Raw genomic sequence first — 23,177 nt, forward strand, 5'->3', positions numbered from 1 at the left:
AGGACTAAAGCAGGACTAAACCAGGACTAAAACTGGACTAAACTAGGACTAAAGCAGGACTAAAGCAGGACTAAACCAGGACTAAAGCAGGACTAGAGCAGGACTAAAGCAAGACTAAAGAAAGTAGGAGTAAAACAGGACTAGAACAGAACTAAAACAGAACGAAACCAGGACTAAAACTGGACTAAAGCAGGACTAAAACAGGAGTAAAACAGGAGTAAAACTGGACTAAACCAGGACTACAGCAGGACTAAAACAGGACTAAAACCAGGACTAAACCAGGACTAAAACTGGACTAAAGCAGGACTAAAGCAGGACTAAAACAGGAGTAAAACTGGACTAAAACATGAGTAAAACTGGAGTAAAACAGGAGTAAAACAGGACTACTTTCAGGACTTTCAGAAAACCTTCATCAGAGAACTTTCAGAGACTTTCAGAGGACTTTCATCAGAGGACTAACAGAGGACTTTCAGAGGACTATCAGAGGACTTTCAGAGGACTATCAGAGGACTATCAGAGGACTTTCAGAGGACTATCAGAGGACTATCAGAGGACTTTCAGAGGACTATCAGAGGACTATCAGAGGGACTTTCATCAGAGACTTTCAGAGGACTTTCAGAGGACTTTCATCAGAGGACTATCAGAGGACTTCAGAGGACCTCAGACTTTCAGAGGACTATCAAGAGGACTCAGACTTTCAGAGGACTACATCAGAGGACTTCAGAGGACTTTCAAGAGGACTATCAGAGGACTACAGAGGACTTTCAGAGGACTTCAGAGGACTATCAGAGGACTAACAGAGGGAGGACAGAGGACTTTCAGAGGACTACTTTCAGAGGACTACAGAGGACTTTCAGAGGACTAACAGAGGACTTTCAGAGGACTATCAGAGACTATCAGAGGACTTTCAGAGGACTATCAGAGGACTTCAGAGGAACTTTCAGAGGACTATCAGAGGACTAAGAGGATCAGAGGATTCAGAGGACTTTCAGAGGACTATCAGAGGACTATCAGGACATCAGAGACTTTCACTTCAGAGGACTCAGAGGACTTTCAGAAAGGACTCAGAGGACTATCAGAGGACTCAGAGGACTTTCAGAGGACTATCAGAGGACTTTCAGAGGACTTCAGAGGATTCAGAGACTTCAGAGGACTTCAGAGGACTATCAGAGACTTTCAGAGGACTTCAGAGGATCAGAGGACAGAGGACTTTCAGAGGAATCAGAGGACTTCAGAGACTCAGAGACTTTCAGAGGACTATCAGAGGACTTTCAGAAGGACTTTCATCAGAGGACTTTCAGAGGACTTCAGAGGACTTTCAGAGGACTTTCATCAGAGACTTTCAGAGGACTTACTTTCAGAGGACTTTCAGAGGACTTTCAGAGGACTTTCAGAGGAGGACTTTCAGAGGACTTTCTCAGAGACTTTCAGAGGACTTTCAGAGGACTTTCAGAGACTTCAGAGGACTTTCATCAGAGACTTTCAGAGGACTTTCAGAGGACTTTTTTCAGAGGACTTTCATCGAGGACTGACCTGCAGTCGGAGGAGCAGGGCGCGGTCTGGGGCACGAGTCCCTGGAGCCAGTGCAGGTGCATCTGAGCCGAGAGCTGAGCCACAGAGCGAGGGAGACCGTAGAGCCACAGGTGCTGAGACAAACCCCCGAAGAAGAGCACGAGGAGCGGCACGAGACAACGAGAGAGAAGAGCGCAGCAAGAAGACCTCTGGAGGAAACAGACACAGACACGGGGTTAGACCAGGTTTAGACCTAATGTAGAGCAGAACTGCAGCAAGAAGACCTCTGCAGGAAACAACAGACACAGACACTGGGTTAGACCAGGTTTAGACCAGGTTTAGACCAGGTTTAGACAGGGTTTAGACCAGGATTAGACCAGGGATTAGACCAGGGATTAGACCAGGTTTAGACCAGGTTTAGACCAGGGTTTAGACCAGGGATAGACCAGGTTTAGGCCAGGTTTAGACCAGGGATAGACCAGGTTTAGGCCAGGGTTAGACCGGGTTTAGGCCAGGGTAGACCAGGGATAGACGCGTTAGGCCAGGGTTAGACCAGGGTTTAGGCCAGGGGTTAGACCAGGGATTAGACCAGGTTTAGGCCAGGGTTAGACCAGGTTTAGACCAGGTTTAAGGCCAAGGTTTAGACCAGGGGTTAGACCAGTTTAGGATAGACCAGGTTTAACCAGGGTTAGACCAGGTTAGACCAGTTTACCAGGTTTTAGGACCAGGGTTAGACCAGGGTTTAGACCAGGTTTAGGCCAGGGTTTAGACCAGGGATAGACCAGGTTTAGGCCAGGGTTAGACCGGGTTTAGGCCAGGGTTAGACCAGGGATAGACCAGGTTTAGGCCAGGGTTAGACCGGGTTAGCCAGGCTTAGAACCGGGTTTAGGCCAGGGTTTTAGACCAGGTTTACCAGGGGATAAGGCCCTTAGAAGGTTTAGGCCAGGGTTTAGACCGGGTTTAGGCCAGGCTTAGAACCGGGTTTAGGCCAGGGTTTAGATCAGGGATAGACCAGGTTTGACCAGGGTTAGACCAGGGATAGACCAGGTTTAGACCAGGGTTACCGGGATTAGGCCAGGTTAGACCAGGTTTAAACTGAGGTTAGACCAGGTTTAGTCCTCGTGTATGCATAGTGTAGTCCGGGTTCAGTCCTGGTTTAGTCCAGGTTTAGATCTGGTTCAGCCCCGGTTTAGTCCTGGTTCAGTCCTGGTCTTGAATACCAGTGACTCAATGAACCATTTAATTTGAAACGACCTTGAGAAAATTCATTCCGAAAATCTAAACAGACAAGATGCACACGTACTGCACCCGGGACTAAACCTGGACTACACCAGGACTGAACATGGTCTAGACCGGGACTAAACTTGGGACCAGACTTGGACCAGACTTGGACCAGACTGGGACCAGACTGGGACCAGACAGTCTGAGCCGAGTGGATGGAGCTGCATTCTCCTTCAGGGAGTGGCCCCAGTCACAGTGTAAGACTCCAGAGAAAAATATGACTCAGAGAAACCAGACCAGGACTAAACCAGGACTAAACCAGGACTAAACCAGGTCTAAACCAGGTCTAAACCAGGACTAAAGCAGGACTAAACAGGACTAAACCAGGACTAAACCAGGACTAAACCAGGACTAAACCAGGACTAACCAGGACTAAACCAGGACTAAAGCAGACTAAACCAGGACTGAACCAGGACTAAACCAGGACAGGACCAGGACTGAACCAGGACTAAAACCAGGACCAGACCAGGACTGAACCAGGACTAAACCAGGAAACCAGACTAAACCAGACTAAACCAGGACCAGACCAGGACTAAACCAGGACTAAAACCAGGACCAGACCAGGACTAAACCAGGACTAAACCAGGACTGAACCAGGACTAAACCAGGACTAAACCAGGATTAAAACCAGGACTAAACCAGGACTAAACCAGGACCAGACCAGGACTAAAACCAGGACCAGACCAGGACTAAACCAAGGACTAACCAGGACTAAACCAGGACTAAACCAGGACTAAACCAGGACTAAACCAGGACTGAACCAGGACTGAACCAGGACTAAACCAGGACTAAACCAGGATTGAACCAGGACTAAAACAGGACTAAAGCAGGATTAAACCAGGACTGAACCAGGACTAAACCAGGACCAGACCAGGACTAAACCAGGACAGGACTAAACCAGGACTAAACCAGGACTAAACCAGGACTAAACCAGGACTAAACCAGGACTAACCAGGACTAAACCAGGACTAAAACCAGGACTAAACCAGGACTTGAACCAGGACTAAACCAGGACCAGACCAGGACTAAACCAAGACCAGGACTAAACCAGGACTAACCAGGACCAACCAGGACTAAACCAGGACTGAACCAGGACTGAACCAGGACTGAACCAGGACTAAACCAGGACTGAACAGGACTAAACCAGGACCAGACCAGGACTAAACCTAACCAGGACTAAACCAGGACTAAACCAGGACTGAACCAGGACTAAAGCAGGACTAAAGCAGGACTAAACCAGGACTAAACCAGACCAGACCAGGACTAACAGGACCAGACCAGGACTAAACCAGGACTGACCCAGGACTAAACCAGGACTAAAAGGACTGACTAAAAGCAGGACTAAACCAGGACTAAAACAAGACTAAACCAGGACTAAACCAGGACTAAACCAGGACTAAACCAGGACTAAACCGGGTCTCACCTTCTTCGTCCTCTGGGCGTTGGGCAGCTCGGTTTTCTCAGTTTGCGCTGGAGCTTCGGTCTCAGGTCCATCTTCATCCTTCTCCATCTCCTCTTTTTCTTTCTCCTCTTTTTCTTCTTTTTCTTCCTTTTCTCGTCTTTTTCTTCCTTGTGTTTCTCGTCCGGTTTCAGAGACTCGACGTTCTGGACCTCGGACTCTGCGACCGGAGCCTCGTCCTCGTCCGTTGAAGACACAACCAACTGGAACAAATTCAACATATTAAAGTTAAAATAAAAGTTACACACAAAAAAAAAAATAAAAATAAAACTAAAATCTGCGCAACTTTTCTGGCGCGAGACTGACACGGCTCAAGTTTGTGGTTTTTTTCTTCACGACGACGTAAATCCGTTTGTGTCTCCGTCCGATCAGAACCTTCCCCGATTAAATAAAGACGATTTGACGAGTTTGACACGAAAAACTCAATTCAGAATTATGATTTTCATGTAAACGAGACAAAAACTGGACTAAAACTGGAGTAAAACAGGACTAAAGAAGGACTAAAAGGACTAAAACTGGACTAAAGGACTTAAATAGGACTAAAACTGGACTAAAGCAGGACTAAACAGGAAAACTGGACTAAAGCAGGACTAAAAACAAATGGACTAAAACAGGACTAAACCAGGACTAAAAAGCAGGACTAAAACTGGACTAAACCAGGACTAAAACAAAGGACTAAAGCAGGACTAAAACCAGGACTAAAACAGGACTAAAACTGGACTAAAACAGAACTAAACAGGACTAAACTAGGACTAAACAGGACTAAAACAGGACTAAAAAACTTGGACTAAAACAGACTAACAGGACTAAAAGGACTAAAACTGGACTAAAACAGGACTAAAGCAGGACTAAAACTGGACTAAAACTGGACTAAAACAGGACTAAAGCAGGACTAAAACTGGACTAAAACTGGACTAAAACAGGACTAAAGCAGGACTAAAAAACTGGACTAAAATTGGACTAAAACAGGACTAAAGCAGGACTAAAACTGGACTAAAATTGGACTAAAACAGGAACTAAAACTAGAGTAAAACTGGACTAAAACCAGGAACTAAAACTAGGACTAAAAACTGGATTAAAGCAGGACTGAAAAAATGGACTAAAACTGGACTAAAACCAGGAACTAAAACAGGACTAAAGCAGGACTAAAACTAAAGCAGGACTAAAACTAAAACAGGACTAAAAGCAGGACTAAACAGGACTAAAAGGACTAAAAACTAGGACTAAAGCAGGACTAAACAGGACTAAAACAGGACTAAAGCAGGACTAAAGACAGGACTACTAAAACTGGACTAAAAACTGGACTAAAACTGGACTAAAGCAGGACTAAAACTGGACTAAAACTGGACTAAAACAGGACTAAAACAGGACTAAAACTGGACTAAAACAGGACTAAAGCAGGACTAAAACAGGACTAAACTAGGACTAAAGCAGGACTAAAACCAGACTAAAACAGGACTAGAACTGGACGAAAACAGAACTAAACCAGGACTAAACTAGGGCTAAACTAGGACTAAAACAGGACTAAAGCAGGACTAAAACTAGAGTAAAACAGGACTAAACCAGAACTAAACTAGGACTAAAACTGGATTAAAGCAGGATGAAAAATGGACTAAAACTGGACTAAAACCAGGAACTAAAACAGGACTAAAATTGGACTAAAACTAGAGTAAAACAGGACTAAAACTGGACTAAAGCAGGACTAAAACAGGACTAAACTAGGACTGAACTAGGACTAAAGCAGGACTAAAAAACTGGACTAAAACTGGACTAAATCAGGACTAAAGCAGGTTTAAAGCAGGACTAAAACAGGACTAAATCAGGATTAAACCAGGATGAAAAATGGACTAAAACTGGACTAAAACCAGGAACTAAAACAGGACTAAAGCAGACTAAAACAGGACTAGAACTGGACTAAAACAGAACTAAACCAGGACTAAACTAGGGCTAAACTAGGACTAAAACAGGACTAAAACTGGACTAAAACAGAACTAAAGCAGGACTAAAACTGGACTAAAACAGGACTAAAACAGAACTAAACTAGGACTAAAACTGGATTAAAGCAGGATGAAAAATGGACTAAAACTGGACTAAAACCAGGAACTAAAGCAGGACTAAAACTGGACTAAAATTGGACTAAAACAGGACTAAAACTGGACTAAAGCAGGACTAAAGCAGGACTAAAACTGGACTAAAACAGGACTAAAACAGGACTAAAGCAGGACTAAAACTGGACTAAAATTGGATTAAAACTAGGAGTAAAAACTGGACTAAAACCAGGAACTAAAACAGGACTAAAACTGGACTAAAATTGGACTAAAACAGGAGTAAAACTGGACTAAAGCAGGACTAAAAACTGGACTAAAGCAGGACTACCCCTCAAACGCTGAGCAGAATTAAATAAAGACGACTTACTGAGTTTTCCATCTAAACCTCGGTGCAAAATTATTATTTCCACGTAAACACGAAGGAAAAATATAATTCAGTCGGAGTTAAAAAAAAACACGATGTAAACGTAATCCTCAAGTCCGCTGAAATATTTCCCGGATTAAAATCCCTCTCACCTCTTTGGCCCGGAGCTCCAGAGTCTCGTTCTCCCACGGCGGCTGCTCCTCCGTGATGCCCTCCTCCTCCTCCTCCTCCTCCTCCTCCTCACGCTCTCCCTCTTCTTCTTCTTCTTCGTCGTCGCTCTCTCCGTCTCCGTCCCCCGCTTTCCTTTCCTCTCCTCTTTCCTGAATCCGTATCTCTCTCCCGCCGCCTCTTCCCTCTCCTCCTCCTCCTCCGATCCAGACCCGGTCCCGGTCCTGATCTCGGTCCCGGTCCTGGTCCGGTCCGGGAGCTGCTGGTGCGACGCCCGGTCCGGTCTGATCGCCGGTCTGGGGCTGGCGCTCAGGTACGACTCGGACGGGAGCGTTTTCGGGACGGCGGCGGCGGAGGAGACGGCGTGCGTGACGACGACGACGGTCTCCGCGGCGACGTCGGAGCTGGGGAACGGCGAGCGCACGGACGGGGCGGGCAGGGAGCGCTCTCGGGCCTCCGCGGGTCTGGCCCGGGGGCCCTCCGCGGTCGTGGTTTTCTTGTGGAACGTCGGGATCCGTGAGGCCGGTTTGGGAATCCCGCTCTTCCGGTTCATTTCGTCCCGTTCGGCTTCGAGGCGGTTCAATAAAATACTGCAGCTCTGGATGTGCTGGAGAGAAACAGAGAGAGAGAGAAACATCACGTCTTTAAATGTCCCGTATCGGACTGAAAACGCTCTGTTCCACCTGCTGATGTCACGCGGTGATACAGGAAGTGCTCTGTTTTTGAGCAAATAACGACATTAGAACACGACTTAAAACTCAATTTTCTGGTTTTAGTCCTGGTTTAGTCCTGGTTTAGTCCTGGTTTAGTCCTGGTTTTAGTCCTGGTTTTAGTCCTGGTTTAGACCTGGTTTTAGTCCGTTTAGTCCTGGTTTTAGTCCTGTTTAGTCCTAGTTTAGTCCTGGTTTTAGTCTGGTTTTAGTCCTGGTTTAGTCCTGTTTAGTTTTAGTCCTGTTTTAGTCCTGGTTTAGTCCTGGTTTAGTTTACCTGGTTTAGTTTACCTGGTTTTAGTCCTAGTTTAGTCCTTGTTTTAGTTTTCTGTTTAGTCCTAGTTTTAGTCCTTTTAGTCAGTCCTAGTTTTAGTCCTGGTTTAGTCCTGGTTTTAGTCCGTTTAGTCTTGTTTTAGTCCTAGTTTAAGTCCTGGTTTAGTCCTGTTTTTAGTCCTTGTTTTAGTCCTGGTTTTAGTCCTAGTTTAGTTTTAGTCTTGTTTTATTTAGTCCTAGTTTAGTCTTGTTTTAGTCCAGTTTAGTCTGTTTTGTCCTTTTAGTCCTGGTTTTAGTCCTAGTTAGTTTAGTCCGGTTTAGTCCTAGTTTAGTCCTGGTTTAGTCCTAGTTTAGTCCTGTTTAGTCAGACCTGTTAGTCTGGTTTAGTCCTGGTTTAGTCCTAGTTTAGTCCTGTTTCAGACCTGGTTTAGTCAGTTTTAGTCCTGTTTCAGACCTGGTTTAGTCCTGGTTTAGTCCTGGTTTAGTCCTGGTTTAGTTGACCTGTTTCAGACCTGGTTTAGTCCTGGTTTAGTCCTAGTTTAGTCCTGTTTCAGACCTGTTTCAGACCTGGTTTAGTCCTGGTTTAGTCCTGTTTCAGACCTGGTTTAGTCCTGGTTTTCCTTGGTTTCCTGTTGACTTCAAACTGTCGCTCCTATTCAAATGATGCTGTTTAACCTGTCGCCATGGAGACCGCGCCACACCACAGACAGACCATAATACTCATCATCATCATAATAACACTGATAAAACTCTCCTCGGGTTCAGGTTCGGCCGCGTTGTGATCGAAAACCACGACCACGGACGGATAAACGGGCAAAGCGGCAAAATAAAAAAAATTATTATTTTTTTTTTTTTCAGTCCCGGAGTCGCCGTGGAAACCGCCTCTTGGTGACATCACGAGGTGGAGCGGAGCGTTCGGAGCTCTGGAGATGAAACTAAACACAAAACTAAACTCCGGGTCTGTTTGTGAGGAGGGAGCGAGTCAGTTTCTGGTTTAGTCCTGATTTAGTCCTGGTTTAGTCCTGTTTTAATCCTAGTTTAGCCCTGGTTTAGTACTAGTCTAGTCCTGGTTTAGTCCTGATTTAGTCCTGGTTCAGTCCTGGTTTAGTCCTAAATTAGTCCTGGTTCAGTCCTAGTTTAGTTCTGGTTCAGTCCTAGTTCAGTCCTGATTTAGTCCTGTTTTAGTCCTAGTTTAGGCCTGATTTAGCCCTGGTTCAGTCCTAGTTTAGTCCTGGTTCAGTCCCAATTCAGTCCTGATTTAGTCCTATCTTAATCCTAGTTTAGTCCTGGTTTAGTCCTAGTTTACTCCTGGTTTAGTCCTGTTTTAGTCGTAGTTTAGCCCTGGGTTAGTCCTAATTTAGTCTGAGTTTAATACTGGTATAGTCCTGATTTAGTCCTGCTTTAGTCCTAGTTTAGGCCTGATTTAGTCCCAATTTAGTCCTAGTCTAGTCCTGGTTTAGTCCTGGTATAGTCCTGGTCTAGTCCTGGTTTAGTCCCTCATTAAAAACCTGCCTGAAGAGGTTTCAGACGTCATTTACGGCGTCAACCCTGCACGTCTGAGTAATCTAGTGATCTCTCCCGGGCTCTCTTTACGCGGAGCCTCACATTTCAGATTCAGACTCTGGTGATTTGAGGTTTTTATCGGGGCGTGGTCGGGTCTGGAGCCGAGCCACGACGAAGAAGAAGAAGAAGAAGAAGAGGACGAGGAGGAAACAAAACCACGGCAAGAATCTGCGACGCTTCAAAAACAGGCTCTTAAATCTGTCAATCACAACGGACACGCCCACAACTAAAGAGAGTCTAAAGCTGCACCAGAACCAGAGCCCCGACCCACACCCCGCTGCACCAGAACCAGAGCCCCGACCCACACCCCGCTGCACCAGAACCAGAGCCTCGACCCACACCCCGCTGCACCAGAACCAGAGCCCCGACCCACACCCCGCTGCACCAGAACCAGAGCCCCGACCCACACCCCGCTGCACCAGAACCAGAGCCCTCGACCCACACCCCGCTGCACCAGCACCAGAACCAGAGCCCCGACCCACACCGCTGCACCAGAACCAGACCCGACCCACACCCGCTGCACCAGAACCAGAGCCCGACCCACACCCCGCTGCACCAGAACCAGAACCAGAGCCCCGACCCACACCCCGCTGCACCAGAACCAGAGCCCTCGACCCACACCCCGCTGCACCAGAACCAGAGCCCCGACCCACACCCCGCTGCACCAGAACCAGAGCCCCGACCCACACCCCGCTGCACCAGAACCAGAGCCTCGACCCACACCCCGCTGCACCAGAACCAGAGCCCCGACCCACACCCCGCTGCACCAGAACCAGAGCCTCGACCCACACCCCGCTGCACCAGAACCAGAGCCCCGACCCACACCCCGCTCTGAGCCTCCGGTCTGGTCTCGGTCTGGTCCCGGTCTCAGTCTCGGTCTGGTTCGGCAGTCTGCTCTCAGTCTCAGTCCCGGTCTGAGTCTCGGTCTCAGTCCCGGTCTGGTCTCGGTCTGAGTCTCGGTCTGAGTCCCGGTCTCCGTCTCGGTCTGAGTCTCGGTCTGAGTCTCGGTCTGAGTCTCGGTCTGAGTCTCGGTCTCAGTCCCGGTCTCAGTCTCGATCTGAGTCTCGGTCTGAGTCTCGGTCTCAGTCCCAGTCTGAGTCCCGGTCTGAGTCTTGGTCTGGTCCCACTCTCAGTCCCGGTCTCAGTCCCGGTCTGAGTCCGGTCTCAGTCCCGGTCTGAGTCTCGGTCTCAGTCCCGGTCTCGGTCTGGTCCTGGTCTCAGTCCTGATCTCAGTCTCAGTCTCGGCCTCGGTCCCGGTCTGGTCCCGGACCTGGATCAGTCCTGGTTCAGTCCGTACGCGGCGCAAAAGTCCGACATCACAATCACAGACGTCACGTAAACGGGAAACGGTCGTTTTCCGTTTTTACATTTTGGTTTTGGAGACAAATAATGAAGAAAACTGTTGATTTTTTCATTTTCTTTTCTTTATTTTTTTGGTTTTATTTTGAAAAACAAATGAACGAACGACACACGGATTCGTATCGTTTAATGTGATGATAAAGTATCGATATCGTGCGCTGCTGTTTCGATATGTCACCAAGAGGATTTTTTTGGTTTATTTTACTAAATTATTTTGTCACAGTTACAGTTTTGTTGTTTGTTCAGACGAAGAAAACTCGTTTATGCGACACATTTGACGTTTTCTCTGTTCTGAGGATTAAAATGTTTGTATGAACTTTGCACAATAGAAACGGTTTAACAAAGACTTTTAGCGTCACACTTTTCTGTTCTGTTTTTGTTTTGAGTTTATTTGTTTTGTTCACTCTGAGCTTCTTTAGCCGCCATATTGTTCTAGACTTTTCCACTGTTCTGTTACTGTTTTTTTGTTTTTTGTATTTGTTTTTGGCCCCATGAAAACATGTGTGTGTACGTTTTGTAATGTTATAACATGTTATACTCACTCCGCAGGACACTTTAAGTTGTTTTAGAGTTTTAAATTCTTGCCAAAATATAAGATGCTAATAGCGTTAGCATGTCTATGGAAATCTCCATTAATGTTAGCCTGATGCTAATCGCTTGTTTTATACACGTTTTTATGAAGTCCAGTTCATGTTCTTGTTATTGTTGGATTATTAAGATGCTCTACGTTGTTTTATGGAGCTCTGCTTATTCTTTGTTTGTTTAAATGTGAAAACATAATTGTAAGATGAATTTATTTTTTTGTATGGGGCAGGGACTAAACCAGATCTAAACCAGGACTAAACCAGATCTAAACCAGGACTAAACCAGGACTAAAAAAAAGACTGAACAAGGACTAAACCAGATCTAAACCAGGATTGAATCAGGACTAAACCAGGACTAAACCAGATCTAAACCAGGACTAAACCAGAACTAAACAGGACTAAAACAGGACTAAACCAGATCTAAACCAGGACTGAATCAGGGACTAAACCAGGGACTAAACAAGGACTAAACCAGATCTAAACCAGGACTAAAACAGGACTAAACCAGATCTAAACCAGGACTGAATCAGGGACTAAACCAGGGACTAAACAAGGACTAAACCAGATCTAAACCAGGACTGAATCAGGACTAAACCAGGACTAAAACAGGACTAAACCAGATCTAAACCAGGACTGAATCAGGGACTAAACCAGGGACTAAACAAGGACTAAAGCATATCTAAACCAGGACTGAATCAGGACTAAAACAGGACTAAACCAGATCTAAATCAGGACTGAATCAGGGACTAAACTAGGGACTAAACAAGGACTAAACCAGATCTAAACCAGGACTGAATCAGGACTAAAACAGGACTAAACCAAATCTAAACCAGGACTGAATCAGGGACTAAACCAGGGACTAAACAAGGACTAAACCAGATCTAAACCAGGACTGAATCAGGGACTAAACCAGGGACTAAACAAGGACTAAATCAGATCTAAACCAGGACTGAATCAGGACTAAAAAAAAAAAGACTGAACAAGGACTAAACCAGAACTAAACAAGGACTAAACCAGGACTGAACCAGGACTAAAAAAAAGACTGAACAAGGGACTAAACCAGGACTAAAAAAAGAGACTGAACCAGGACTAAACCAAGACTATATCAGGACTACACAAGAACTGACCCAGACCTAAATCAGAACTAAACCAGGACTAAACCAGGTCTGATATGGATTTCTTGAGGAATGTTGATGACATCAGTCTGCATCAGCTCCGATCTTTGTCAGGACATAAATAAAAAGTTTGACAGTTTAAAGAGAAACAGAAGCAGCAGGTTCAGGTTTGTTTGTGTGCAGGTTTTTGCTTCATCATCATCATCATCACGTTACACCCTGAAAACCGACGAAGAGCAGCAGCACAAACTCACACACAAACACACACAAACTCACACACAAACTCACACAAACTCACACAAACACACACAAACTCACACACAACAAACTCAAACTCACACACAACACTCACACACAACTCACACAAACTCACACAAACTCACACAAACTCACACAAACTCACACAAACTCACACACAAACTCACACACAAACTCACACACAAACTCACACAAACTCACACAAACTCACACACAAAACACACAAACACACACACAAACTCACACAAACTCACAAACTCACACAAACTCACACACAAACTCACACAAACTCACACAAACTCACACAAACTCACACACAAACTCACACAAACTCACACACAAACTCACACAAACTCACACACAAACTCACACAAACTCACACAAACTCACACACAACTCACACACAACACACACAAACTCACACAAACTCACACACAAACACACACAAACTCACACAAACTCACACACAAACACACACAAACTCACACAAACTCACACAAACTCACACAACACTCACACACACACAAACTCACACAAACTCACACACAAACTCACACAAACTCACACACACAACACTCACACAAACTCACACAAACTCACACACACACAAACTCACACAAACTCACACACAAACTCACACACAACTACACACAAACTCACACAAACTCACACAAACTCACACAAACTCACACAAACTCACACAAACTCACACAAACTCACACAAACTCACACACAAACTCACACACAAACTCACACAAACTCACACAAACACACACACACACAAACACCACACAACACACACAAACTCACAACAAACTCACACAAACTCACACAAACTCACACAAACCCACACAAACTCACACAAACTCACACAAACTCACACAAACTCACACAAACTCACACACACACACAAACTCACACAAACTCACACAAACTCACACAAACTCACACAAACAAACCCACACAAACTCACACAAACTCACACAAACTCACACAAACTCACACAAAACTCACACAAACACACAAACTCACACAAACTCACACAAACTCACACAAACTCACACAAACTCACACAAACTCACACAAACTCACACAAACTCACACACAAACTCACACAAACTCACACAAACTCACACAAACTCACACAAACTCACACAAACTCACACAAACTCACACAACACACAAACTCACACAAACTCACACACAAACTCACACACAAACTCACACAAACTCACACAAACTCACACAAACTCACACACAAACTCCACACACACACACAAACTCACACAAACTCACACAAACTCACACAAACACACACAAACTCACACACTCACACAAACTCACACACACAACAAACTCACACAAACTCCACACACACAAACTCACACACAAACTCACACACACACACAACTCACACACAAACTCACACAAACACACACAAACTCACACAAACACACACAAACTCACACAAACTCACACAAACTCACACACACACAAACTCAACACAAACTCACACAAACTCACACAAACTCACACAAACTAAACACAAACTCAACACACACACAACTCACACAAACTCAAACACACAAACTCACACACACAAACTCACACAAACTCACACAAACTCACACAAAACACACAAACTCACACACAACACAACTCACACAAACTCACACACAACAAACACACACAAACTCACACAAACTCACACACAAACTCACACACACACAAACTCACACACAAACTCACACACAAACTCACACACAAACTCACAACAAACTCACAAACTCCACACACACACAAACTCACACACAAACACACACAAACTCACACACAAACTCACACAAACTCACACAAACTCACACACAAACTCACACAAACTCACACAAACACACACACACACACACAACTCACACACACAAACTCACACAAACTCACACAAACTCACACAAACTCACACAAACTCACACACAAACTCACACAAACTCACACAAACTCACACACACACACACACAAACTCACACAAACTCACACAAACTCACACAAAACTCAAACGCACACAAACTCACACAAACTCACACACAAACTCACACACAAACTCACACAAACTCACACAAACTCACACACAAACTCACACAAACTCACACACACACACACACACACATACACACACTCACACACACACACACACACACACTCACACACACACACACACACACACTCAGACGACGCCCTGCAGTGTGAACAGGTGCACAGAACCAGACCCAGTGTTTCAGTTTGACTTTTGTTGGACTCATCACTTCGAAATTCGGCGTCTGCGCTCACGTGTTTGTCGTTATAAACCTAAACTAAACCAGGACTAGACCAGGACTAAACCAGGACTGAACCAGGACTACACCAGGACTAAACTAGGACTAAACTGGTCTCAGTCCCGTTCACCCGACAGTCTATGTGGGCGCACCTCTGGGCCTGTCCCGACACTCAGACCTGGTTCAGTCCTGGTTCAGTCCTGGTTCAGTCCTGGTTTAGTCCTGGTTTAGTCCTGGTTTAGTCCTGGTTCAGTCTTAATTTAGTCCTGTCAGTTTAATCAGTCCTGGTTTAGTCCTGTCCTGGTTCAGTCCTGGTTCCTGGTTTAGTCCTGGTTTAGTCCTGGTTTAGTCCTGTCCTTCAGTCCTGGTTTAGTCCTGGTTCAGTCTTAATTTAGTCCAGGTTCAGTCTCAGTTTAATCCTTATTTAGTCCTGGTTTCAGTCTTAATTTAGTCCTGGTTTAATCATGGTTTAGTCCTCAGTCCTGGTTCAGTCCTGGTTTAGTCCTGGTTATAGTCCTTAGTCCTGTACTTTAGTCCTGGTTCAGTCCTGGTTCAGTCCTGGTTCAGTCTTAGTTTTAGTCCTGGTTATTTAGTCCTGGTTCAGTCTTATTTAGTCTTTATTTAGTCCTGGTTTAGTAGTCCTGGTTTAGTCTAGTCCTGGTTCAGTCCTGGTTTTAGTTCCTGGTATAGTCCTGGTTCAGTCCTGGTTAGTCCTGGTTAGTCCTGGTTAGTCCTGGTTCCTTCAGTCCTGGTTTAGTCCTGGTTCAGTCCTGGTATAGTCCTGGTTTAGTCCTGGTTCAGTCCTGGTTTAGTCCTGGTTCAGTCCTGGTATAGTCCTGGTTCAGTCCTGGTTCAGTCCTGGTTCAGTCCTTTATCCGTTTTTTTTTCCCCATTTTTCATTTAAACACAAAATACAAAACCGAAAAAACGAATCTTTATCTGTTTTTTCATTTTGGTTTTAGAGACAAATAATGAAGAAAATCGTTGTGGGTTTTTTTTCCGTTTTCTTATTTTTGGTTTTATTTTGAAAAACGACACGCGGGTGAGTCTGACCGAGCGTTTGAGTTTGAGTTTAGTTGGACTCATCACTTGGTTTCGGCGTCTCTGCTCACGTGTTTGTCGTTATAAACATGTTCCAAAGAGCAGAAAGAGCAGAAAGAGCAGATTAAACGAGGCGGCTCCTCCCGGCTCCTCATACTCCACATAACTCACATTTCTGTTCTCAGGTCACAGGAACCACGACGACGCACTTTTCATTTTCTACTTTTAGCACAGTGAGCATCTATTTATCTTAAAGTGTGTGTGAGATTTAGATTTGAAATTCCACAAACATGACGGAGCTGTGTGTGTGTGTGTGTGTGTGTGTGTGTGTGTGTGTGTGTGTGTGTGTTTGTGTTTCCAGATACGAGGCGTTTCAATCAATTTTACTGATAACAACTGTAAAGGTGCGTTCAGGCCGCAGAGTCAGAAAACACACTGGACGCCTCGAGACGCCTTTGCACTTGAGTTCAGACTAGGGATGGGCATGATTAGTCGATTAATCGATAATTGATCATTAAGAATTTCATCGATTACGTTCATTTTAATCGACAAACTGAATGTATGTTGCTGTGTGTGTCGTGACCAAACAGGTGTGTACATGTGTCTCTGCATCAGAAGGAGCGAGACACAAACAGTGGGTCAGTCTGTAACGAACCGAAGCACAAATGTGGATTTAACCAGGATTTGTACAAGAAATTCCACACTTTCCGTTGCGTTGGGACAAGTGTGAGTCCATGTGCACAGTGGATAAAGCAGCACATATGTTTCTGTGTCCAGTGGGAAAAAGTTTTTCCAGGTGAGAGTCGCTCAATGTGGATGACGAGGCCCCGCCCCCCTCCCCCCGTACGCTGTCCTGGGTTTGACAAACACAAATCTGGTCACACTGACCTGTATTCACCTGAGTCATGTCTTTTAATCCAACACAAGTTGAACCACATCAGCGACACAAGAGCTGGAGTTTTATCTTCACTTAGTTTATGTAAATTAGTGATGGTGGTTTTGTTTCTGTGAGATTTGAACAAAACTGAATTAAACACATTATAATGTCAAACAGCTGATGTGGATCTAGAGTCGTTATGTTTATTTGTCGTAAAGTTGAATTTATTTATGCAGATTAGTGCAGATAGTAATAATAATGATGATCATTTTAATATAAAAACGTTAATGATTAATCGATAATCGATCGTTAATTCTTCCGACGATCGATTAAGAAAATTTCATCAAATGCCCGTCACTAGTTCAGACGCCTTCAACACGCGTCTCAGACGCCGTGGACGAAAGGGAGAAAAATAGTTGACACCGTCCAGGGCGTCTGTTGCCCCGGAAACAAGTGACGTTTAACGTCTTTTCCCAAAACCATGGACCAGACTGAGAGACTTGAGTGTTTTTATGACATAAAAACATCAGAGGAGAACGACTCAGCGGCTCTGATGTGTATGTGTTTATACTCCACTAATAACACTGGTCCAGTCCTGGTGTAGTCCTGGTGTAGTCCTGGTGTAGTCCTGGTGTAGTCCTGGTCTGTTGTAGTCCTGGTGTAGTCCTGGTGTAGTCCTGGTGTAGTTCCTGGTGTAGTCCTAGTGTAGTCCTGGTTTAGTCCTGGTGTAGTCCTGGTGTGTACTGGTGTAGTCCTAGTCCTGTGTAAGTCCTGGTCCTGGTGTAGTCCTGGTGTAGTCCTGGTGTAGTCCTGGTTTAGTCCTGGTGTAGTCCTGGTGTAGTCCTGTAGTCCGTCCTGGTAGTCCTGGGTCCAGTCCTGGTGTAGTCCTGTGTCCTTAGTCCTGGTGTAGTCCTGGTGTAGTCCTGGTCCTTTAGTCCTAGTCCTGGTGTAGTCCTGTAGTCCTGGTGTGTCCTGTGTAGTCCTGTGTAGTCCTGGTGTAGTCCTGTAGTCCTAGTCCTGTCCAGTCCTGGTTGTAGTCCTGGTGGTCTGGTCCAGTCCTGGTGTAGTCCTGGTCCAGTCCTGGTGTAGTCCTGGTCCAGTCCTGGTCCTGTCCAGTCCTGGTTTAGTCCTGGTCCAGTCCAGTCCTGGTTGTAGTCCTGGTCCAGTCCTGGTGTAGTCCTGGTCCAGTCCAGTCCTGGTGTCCTGGTGTAGTCCTGGTTTAGTCCTGGTCCAGTCCTGGTGTAGTCCTGGTTTAGTCCTGGTCCAGTCCTGGTGTAGTCCTGGTCTAGTCCTGGTCCAGTCCTGGTGATCGGCTCAGCAGTTGCGGCGTGTTTATATTTATACTTTGTTGATGACTCGCCGTACGTCGTTCGTACACGTCCAGTGAAGGCGTGTGGAGTTTAGAGCTCGTGACATCACAAAGTGGAACAGAGTTTTTAGAGCAGAAGAGCTCGTGTTAAATGTGCAGGTTTTTTGTTTTTAAACGTGTGAACGAAACAAACGCGTCTCCAGCTCCGTGTGCGACGAGGACACGGCGTTAGAACCAGTGTTGGGGAGTAACAGATTACATGTACCGGAGTAATCAGAGTACAATTTATGAGTAACTGTATTCGGTTACAGTTACTGTTTCAGTGAGTGGTAATTGGATTACAGTTACTTTGTTGAAATAAATGGATTACATGGTGGGATTTTACTGTTTTCACATTTTGGGCTAAACCAGGACTAAACCAGGTCTAAACCAGGACTAAACCAGGACTAAACCAGGACTAAACCAGGTCTAAACCAGGACTAAAACCAGGACTAAACCAGGTCTAAACCAGGACTAAAACCAGGACTAAACCGGGATTTAACAGGACTAAACCAGGTCTAAACCAGGACTAAACCAGGACTAAACCAGGACTAAACCAGGTCTAAACCAGGACTAAACCAGGTCAAAACCAGGTCTAAACTAGGACTAAACCAGGTCTAAACCAGGACTAAACCAGGACTAAACCAGGACTAAAACCAGGACTAAACCAGGACTAAACCAGGACTAAAACCAGGACTAAACCAGGTCTAAACCAGGACTAAACCAGGACTAAACCAGGTCTAAACCAGGACTAAACCAGGACTAAAACCAGGTCTAAACCAGGACTAAACCAGGTCAAAACCAGGTCTAAACTAGGACTAAACCAGGTCTAAACCAGGACTATAACAGGATTTAACAGGACTAAACCAGGACTAAAACAGGACTAAACCAGGATTTAACAGGACTAAACCAGGTCTAAACGAGGTCTAAACTAGGTCTAAAACAGGACTAAACCAGGACTAAACCAGGACTAAACTAGATCAAAAATTTGACTAAACCAGGATTTAACAGGACTAAATCCTGCTGTGTGGACGTGTCTCTTCGTTTTCTATCAATAATATTTTTTATTTGGTTCAGTAAAGTCTGGACTTTTTATTTTCTTTTATCAGACAAAACGTCTTATGTTCAGATCCTCGTCTTTGCTTCTCTACAGCAAATCAAGTAATCCAAAGTAATCAGATTACGTTACTCACTTTAAATCATTTAATGGATTACTTTACAAAGTACATTTTGGGGTGTGTAATCTGTAATCTGTCTGGGGATTACATTTTAAAAGTAAACTTCCCAACGCTGATTAGAACAGATCAGAAAACGGCGAATTATCATATTTCTGATGTGTTTTATGACGTCGTTGTTATAATTTTTCGCTCTGGAGACACACGTGCGTTTTTTTATTGTGATAAAAGTCGATGAGCGGCGGTCACACACACACACACACACACACACACACACACACACACACACACACAGCTCCACTTCCTTTAACCGACGCTTTCAGCAGCTCGGAGGTTTTCGTCGTCTTATTTGAAAAAAAAAAAAAAAAACTCCCGCCACATTTTGAGAGACGCACTAGAGCCGAGAAACAGACTCTGCCCTGACGGTGAGCGGGCTCGCCTCTCCACAGATCTGACCTGTGACCTTTTTTTGTTTGTTTGTTTTTGCACGTATATAACATACGACAATAAAAATAAAAAAGGAAACAAGATACAAGAGCAGGTGACGAAAGGGCGAATATTTAAACCTCCACCTTATGGTTCAGACCTGGTTTAGTCCTGGTTTAGTCCTGGTTTAGACCTGGTTTAGACCTGGTTTAGACCTGGTTTACCTGGTTTTAGTCCTGGTTTAGTCCTGGTTTAGACCTGGTTTAGACTGGTTTAGTCCTGGTTTAGTTTAGACCTTGTTTAGACCTGGTTTAGTCCTGGTTTAGACCTGGTTTTAGACCTAGGTTTTAGTCCTAGTTTAGACCTGGTTTAGACCTGGTTTAGTCCTGTTTAGACCTGGTTTAGACCTGGTTTAGACCTGGTTTACTGGTTTAGACCTGGTTTAGACCTTTTAGACCTGGTTTAGTCCTGGTTTAGTTTACCTGGTTTAGTCCTGGTTTTCCTGGTTTTAGACCTGGTTTAGTCCTGGTTTTAGACCTGGTTTAGACCTGGTTTTAGACCTGGTTTACCTGGTTTAGACCTGGTTTAGACCTGGTTTAGACCTGGTTTAGTCCTGGTTTTAGACCTGGTTTAGACCTGGTTTAGACCTGGTTTAGACCTGGTTTAGACCTGGTTTTAGACCTGGTTTAGACCTGGTTTAGTTTAGACCTGGTTTAGACCTGGTTTAGTCCTGGTTTAGACCTGGTTTAGTCCTGGTTAGTCCTGGTTTAGACCTGGTTTAGACCTGGTTTAGACCTGGTTTAGTCCTGGTTTTTTTAGTCCTGGTTTAGTCCTGGTTTAGACCTGGTTTAGACCTGGTTTAGACCTGGTTTTAGTCCTGGTTTAGACCTGGTTTAGTCCTGGTTTAGTTTAGTCCTGGTTTAGTCCTGGTTTAGTTTTCCTGGTTTAGTCCTGGTTTACCTGGTTTAGTCCTGGTTTAGTCCTGGTTTAGACCTGGTTTAGTTTAGACCTGGTTTAGTCCTGGTTTAGTCCTGGTTTAGACCTGGTTTAGACCTGGTTTAGTCCTGGTTTTAGTCCTGGTTTAGTCCTGGTTTAGTCCTGGTTTAGTCCTGGTTTAGTCCTTTTAGTCCTGGTTTAGACCTGGTTTTAGTCCTGGTTTAGTCCTGGTTTAGTCCTGGTTTAGACCTGGTTTACCTGGTTTAGACCTGGTTTAGACCTGGTTTAGTCCTGGTTTACCTGGTTTAGTCCTGGTTTAGACCTGGTTTAGACCTGGTTTAGTTTAGTTTCCTGGTTTAGTAGACCTGGTTTAGTAGACCTGGTTTAGACCTGGTTTAGACCTGGTTTACCTGGTTTAGTCCTGGTTTAGTCCTGGTTTAGACCTGGTTTTAGACCTGGTTTTAGACCTGGTTTAGACCTGTTTAGACCTGGTTTAGACCTGGTTTAGACCTGGTTTAGACCTGGTTTAGACCTGGTTTTAGACCTGGTTTAGACCTGGTTTAGTCCTGGTTTAGACCTGGTTTAGACCTGGTTTACCTGGTTTAGACCTGGTTTAGTAGACCTGGTTTAGACCTGGTTTAGACCTGGTTTAGACCTGGTTTAGACCTGGTTTAGACCTGGTTTAGACCTGGTTTAGACCTGGTTTTAGTCCTGGTTTTAGTCCTGGTTTAGTCCTGGTTTAGTCCTGGTTTAGTCCTGGTTTAGTCCTGGTTTAGTCCTGGTTTAGTCCTGGTTTTAGACCTGGTTTAGTCCTGGTTTAGACCTGGTTTAGACCTGGTTTAGTCCTGGTTTAGACCTGGTTTAGTCCTGGTTTAGTCCTGTCTCTGCTCTGAAGAGGTGACGCGCTGTAAACAGAACTTGTCTTTTGTGTGAGATTAGGACACTTCCGCTGGGCTTTACCGGTGCTTCCTGTGCTGCATCGCCGCCACCGCACGTGCACAAAGTCGGTATTATGATATTACTCTTGTCCTAAAACCGCACCACACCCAGGCGTTTATTTGAAAACCCCGTTCCCCTGCGTCCATTTCAACCCCAAACCTGTTCGTCAAAAAACAAAACTCGGGCGTCATTAAACAAACTCACCATTTCTCCTTCTCCCTCTCGGCTTAAATCCTCAGTCTTGTCCAAACCCAAGTTCTGGCCCGAATCCGAGTCCGAATCGTCCCCCTCCTGCGGATCAATAACAAACCCGGTGACTTCAAACAAGAGGGGTAATTACGCACGGGCACGTAATTGCACCAAAGCGGATTTCATTTTGCAGCGTTTTTCGAGCTCTCCAAAGCGTCGTAAATGAAAAATAATATAAAAAAAAAAAGATGGATTAAAAGTGGAATGGATGACTTGCAAAAGCGTGAAGTCAGCAAAACTCACCATTACGCAGCGTTCCGACGGCGAGAACGGCTCCAAAAAAAAAAGACTAATTTGGGTGGTTTTTTTTTGGTCAAAACAATGAGAATTTAGGTCGTTTTTGGTGCCGTAAAAGTCGCGGGGCTGCGGCGGTGGCGTTCGCGAGGCAGCTACGTGGCCGAGTGCGGGGTTTTTTCAGCAGCAGCAGCAGTGAGTCTGAAGAGGAGGAGGAAGAGGAGAGGAGGTGGAAAGTGTGACTCCAAAAAACGCGCTCACCTCGTATTTGGTGCGTCTGACCTGGAGCCGCGTGGACTTCCTCCTCCTGTGGCGAAGCGGCGGTTGAGGCGGCGGCGGGGCAGAGCCGTGTGGTCCGGACCCGGGACTGTCCCGCTGCGAGTCCGAGTCCGAGAGCTCCGGGGCACGGATGGACTTACGGGACCGCAGAACCATCGGCATCTTCCTGCTCCTTCCGCGTGTTTAATAATGCAGCGGTTACGCGAGAACTGCGCGCGGACGAGTCACTGCGTCGCGTTTTCCGAGCGAATAACTCATTAAAAAGTCAAACTACCGAAACTATCTGTGCCCTAAAGTGAAAGTGAACAGTTTTAATCCCCCGGAGCACGCGGCTTCACGCCACAGCGACCAAAACAAAACAAAAGTTGAAGAAAGCGCGATTTCCTGCGCGCGCTGATTGGCCGTTAGGATCTAGAAAAAACAAAAGAAAACAAAACAAACGTTACGCCGCGATGACGTCAGCACGTCTGCTCTGGTTCAGACCTGGTTTAAATCTGATTTAGACCTGTTATAGTCCTGTTTTAGTCCTGGTTTAGACCTGGTTTAAATCTGGTTTAGTCCTGGTTTAGATCTGATTAAGACCTGGTTTTTAGATCTGATTAAGACCTGGTTCAGTCCTGGTTTAGTTCTGGTTTAGTCCTGGTTTAGATCTGATTAAGACCTGGTTCAGT

The 23,177-nt window shown here is 45.2% G+C and overlaps 2 protein-coding genes across 3 annotated transcripts in view; both read right to left on the reverse strand.

Annotated features, from left to right (window-relative positions):
* Positions 1 to 4,447, reverse strand: part of pld7 (phospholipase D family, member 7) — a 17,272-nt gene extending 12,825 nt beyond the window's left edge. Inside the window, exons 1-2 of the mRNA XM_055159564.1 lie at positions 4,217 to 4,447; positions 1,534 to 1,721 (exon numbers count right to left, since the gene is read on the reverse strand). Of these exons, the coding sequence (XP_055015539.1) occupies positions 1,534 to 1,721; positions 4,217 to 4,303 (275 nt within the window). The 5' untranslated portion in view covers positions 4,304 to 4,447. The remainder of the gene's footprint in view (positions 1 to 1,533; positions 1,722 to 4,216) is intronic.
* LOC129410709 (uncharacterized) lies at positions 4,316 to 22,951 on the reverse strand. 2 transcript variants are annotated; one of them, XM_055159567.1, is made up of 4 exons: positions 22,489 to 22,951; positions 21,949 to 22,035; positions 6,817 to 7,439; positions 4,316 to 4,455 (listed from the first exon to the last, which is right to left on the reverse strand). In XM_055159567.1, the coding sequence occupies exons 1-4, from the start codon at positions 22,666 to 22,668 to the stop codon at positions 4,383 to 4,385; spliced, it is 963 nt and encodes a 320-aa protein (XP_055015542.1). In that variant the 5' UTR covers positions 22,669 to 22,951; the 3' UTR covers positions 4,316 to 4,382. The 2 variants fall into 2 exon arrangements, with proteins under 2 accessions (XP_055015542.1, XP_055015543.1); XM_055159568.1 differs by lacking the exon at positions 22,489 to 22,951 and adding an exon at positions 22,237 to 22,464.
* Positions 22,952 to 23,177: the final 226 nt, after the last annotated feature.

This window comes from Boleophthalmus pectinirostris, unplaced genomic scaffold, assembly GCF_026225935.1.
Source record: "Boleophthalmus pectinirostris isolate CB_2022bp ecotype Guang Dong unplaced genomic scaffold, ASM2622593v1 HiC_scaffold_23, whole genome shotgun sequence".
Classification (NCBI taxonomy): Eukaryota; Metazoa; Chordata; class Actinopteri; order Gobiiformes; family Gobiidae; genus Boleophthalmus; species Boleophthalmus pectinirostris.

Bases quoted from the DNA above. Each gene is read 5' to 3' on its own strand.
- LOC129410709 (XM_055159567.1), bottom strand. From the start codon at position 22,668: ATGCCGATGGTTCTGCGGTCCCGTAAGTCCATCCGTGCCCCGGAGCTC. The intron at 22,036-22,488 runs GTGAGCGCGTTT...ATTGATCCGCAG, and splicing joins TCAGACGCACCAAATACGAG to GAGGGGGACGATTCGGACTC. The intron at 4,456-6,816 runs GTGAGAGGGATT...AATTTGTTCCAG, and splicing joins TGGAGCTCCGGGCCAAAGAG to TTGGTTGTGTCTTCAACGGA.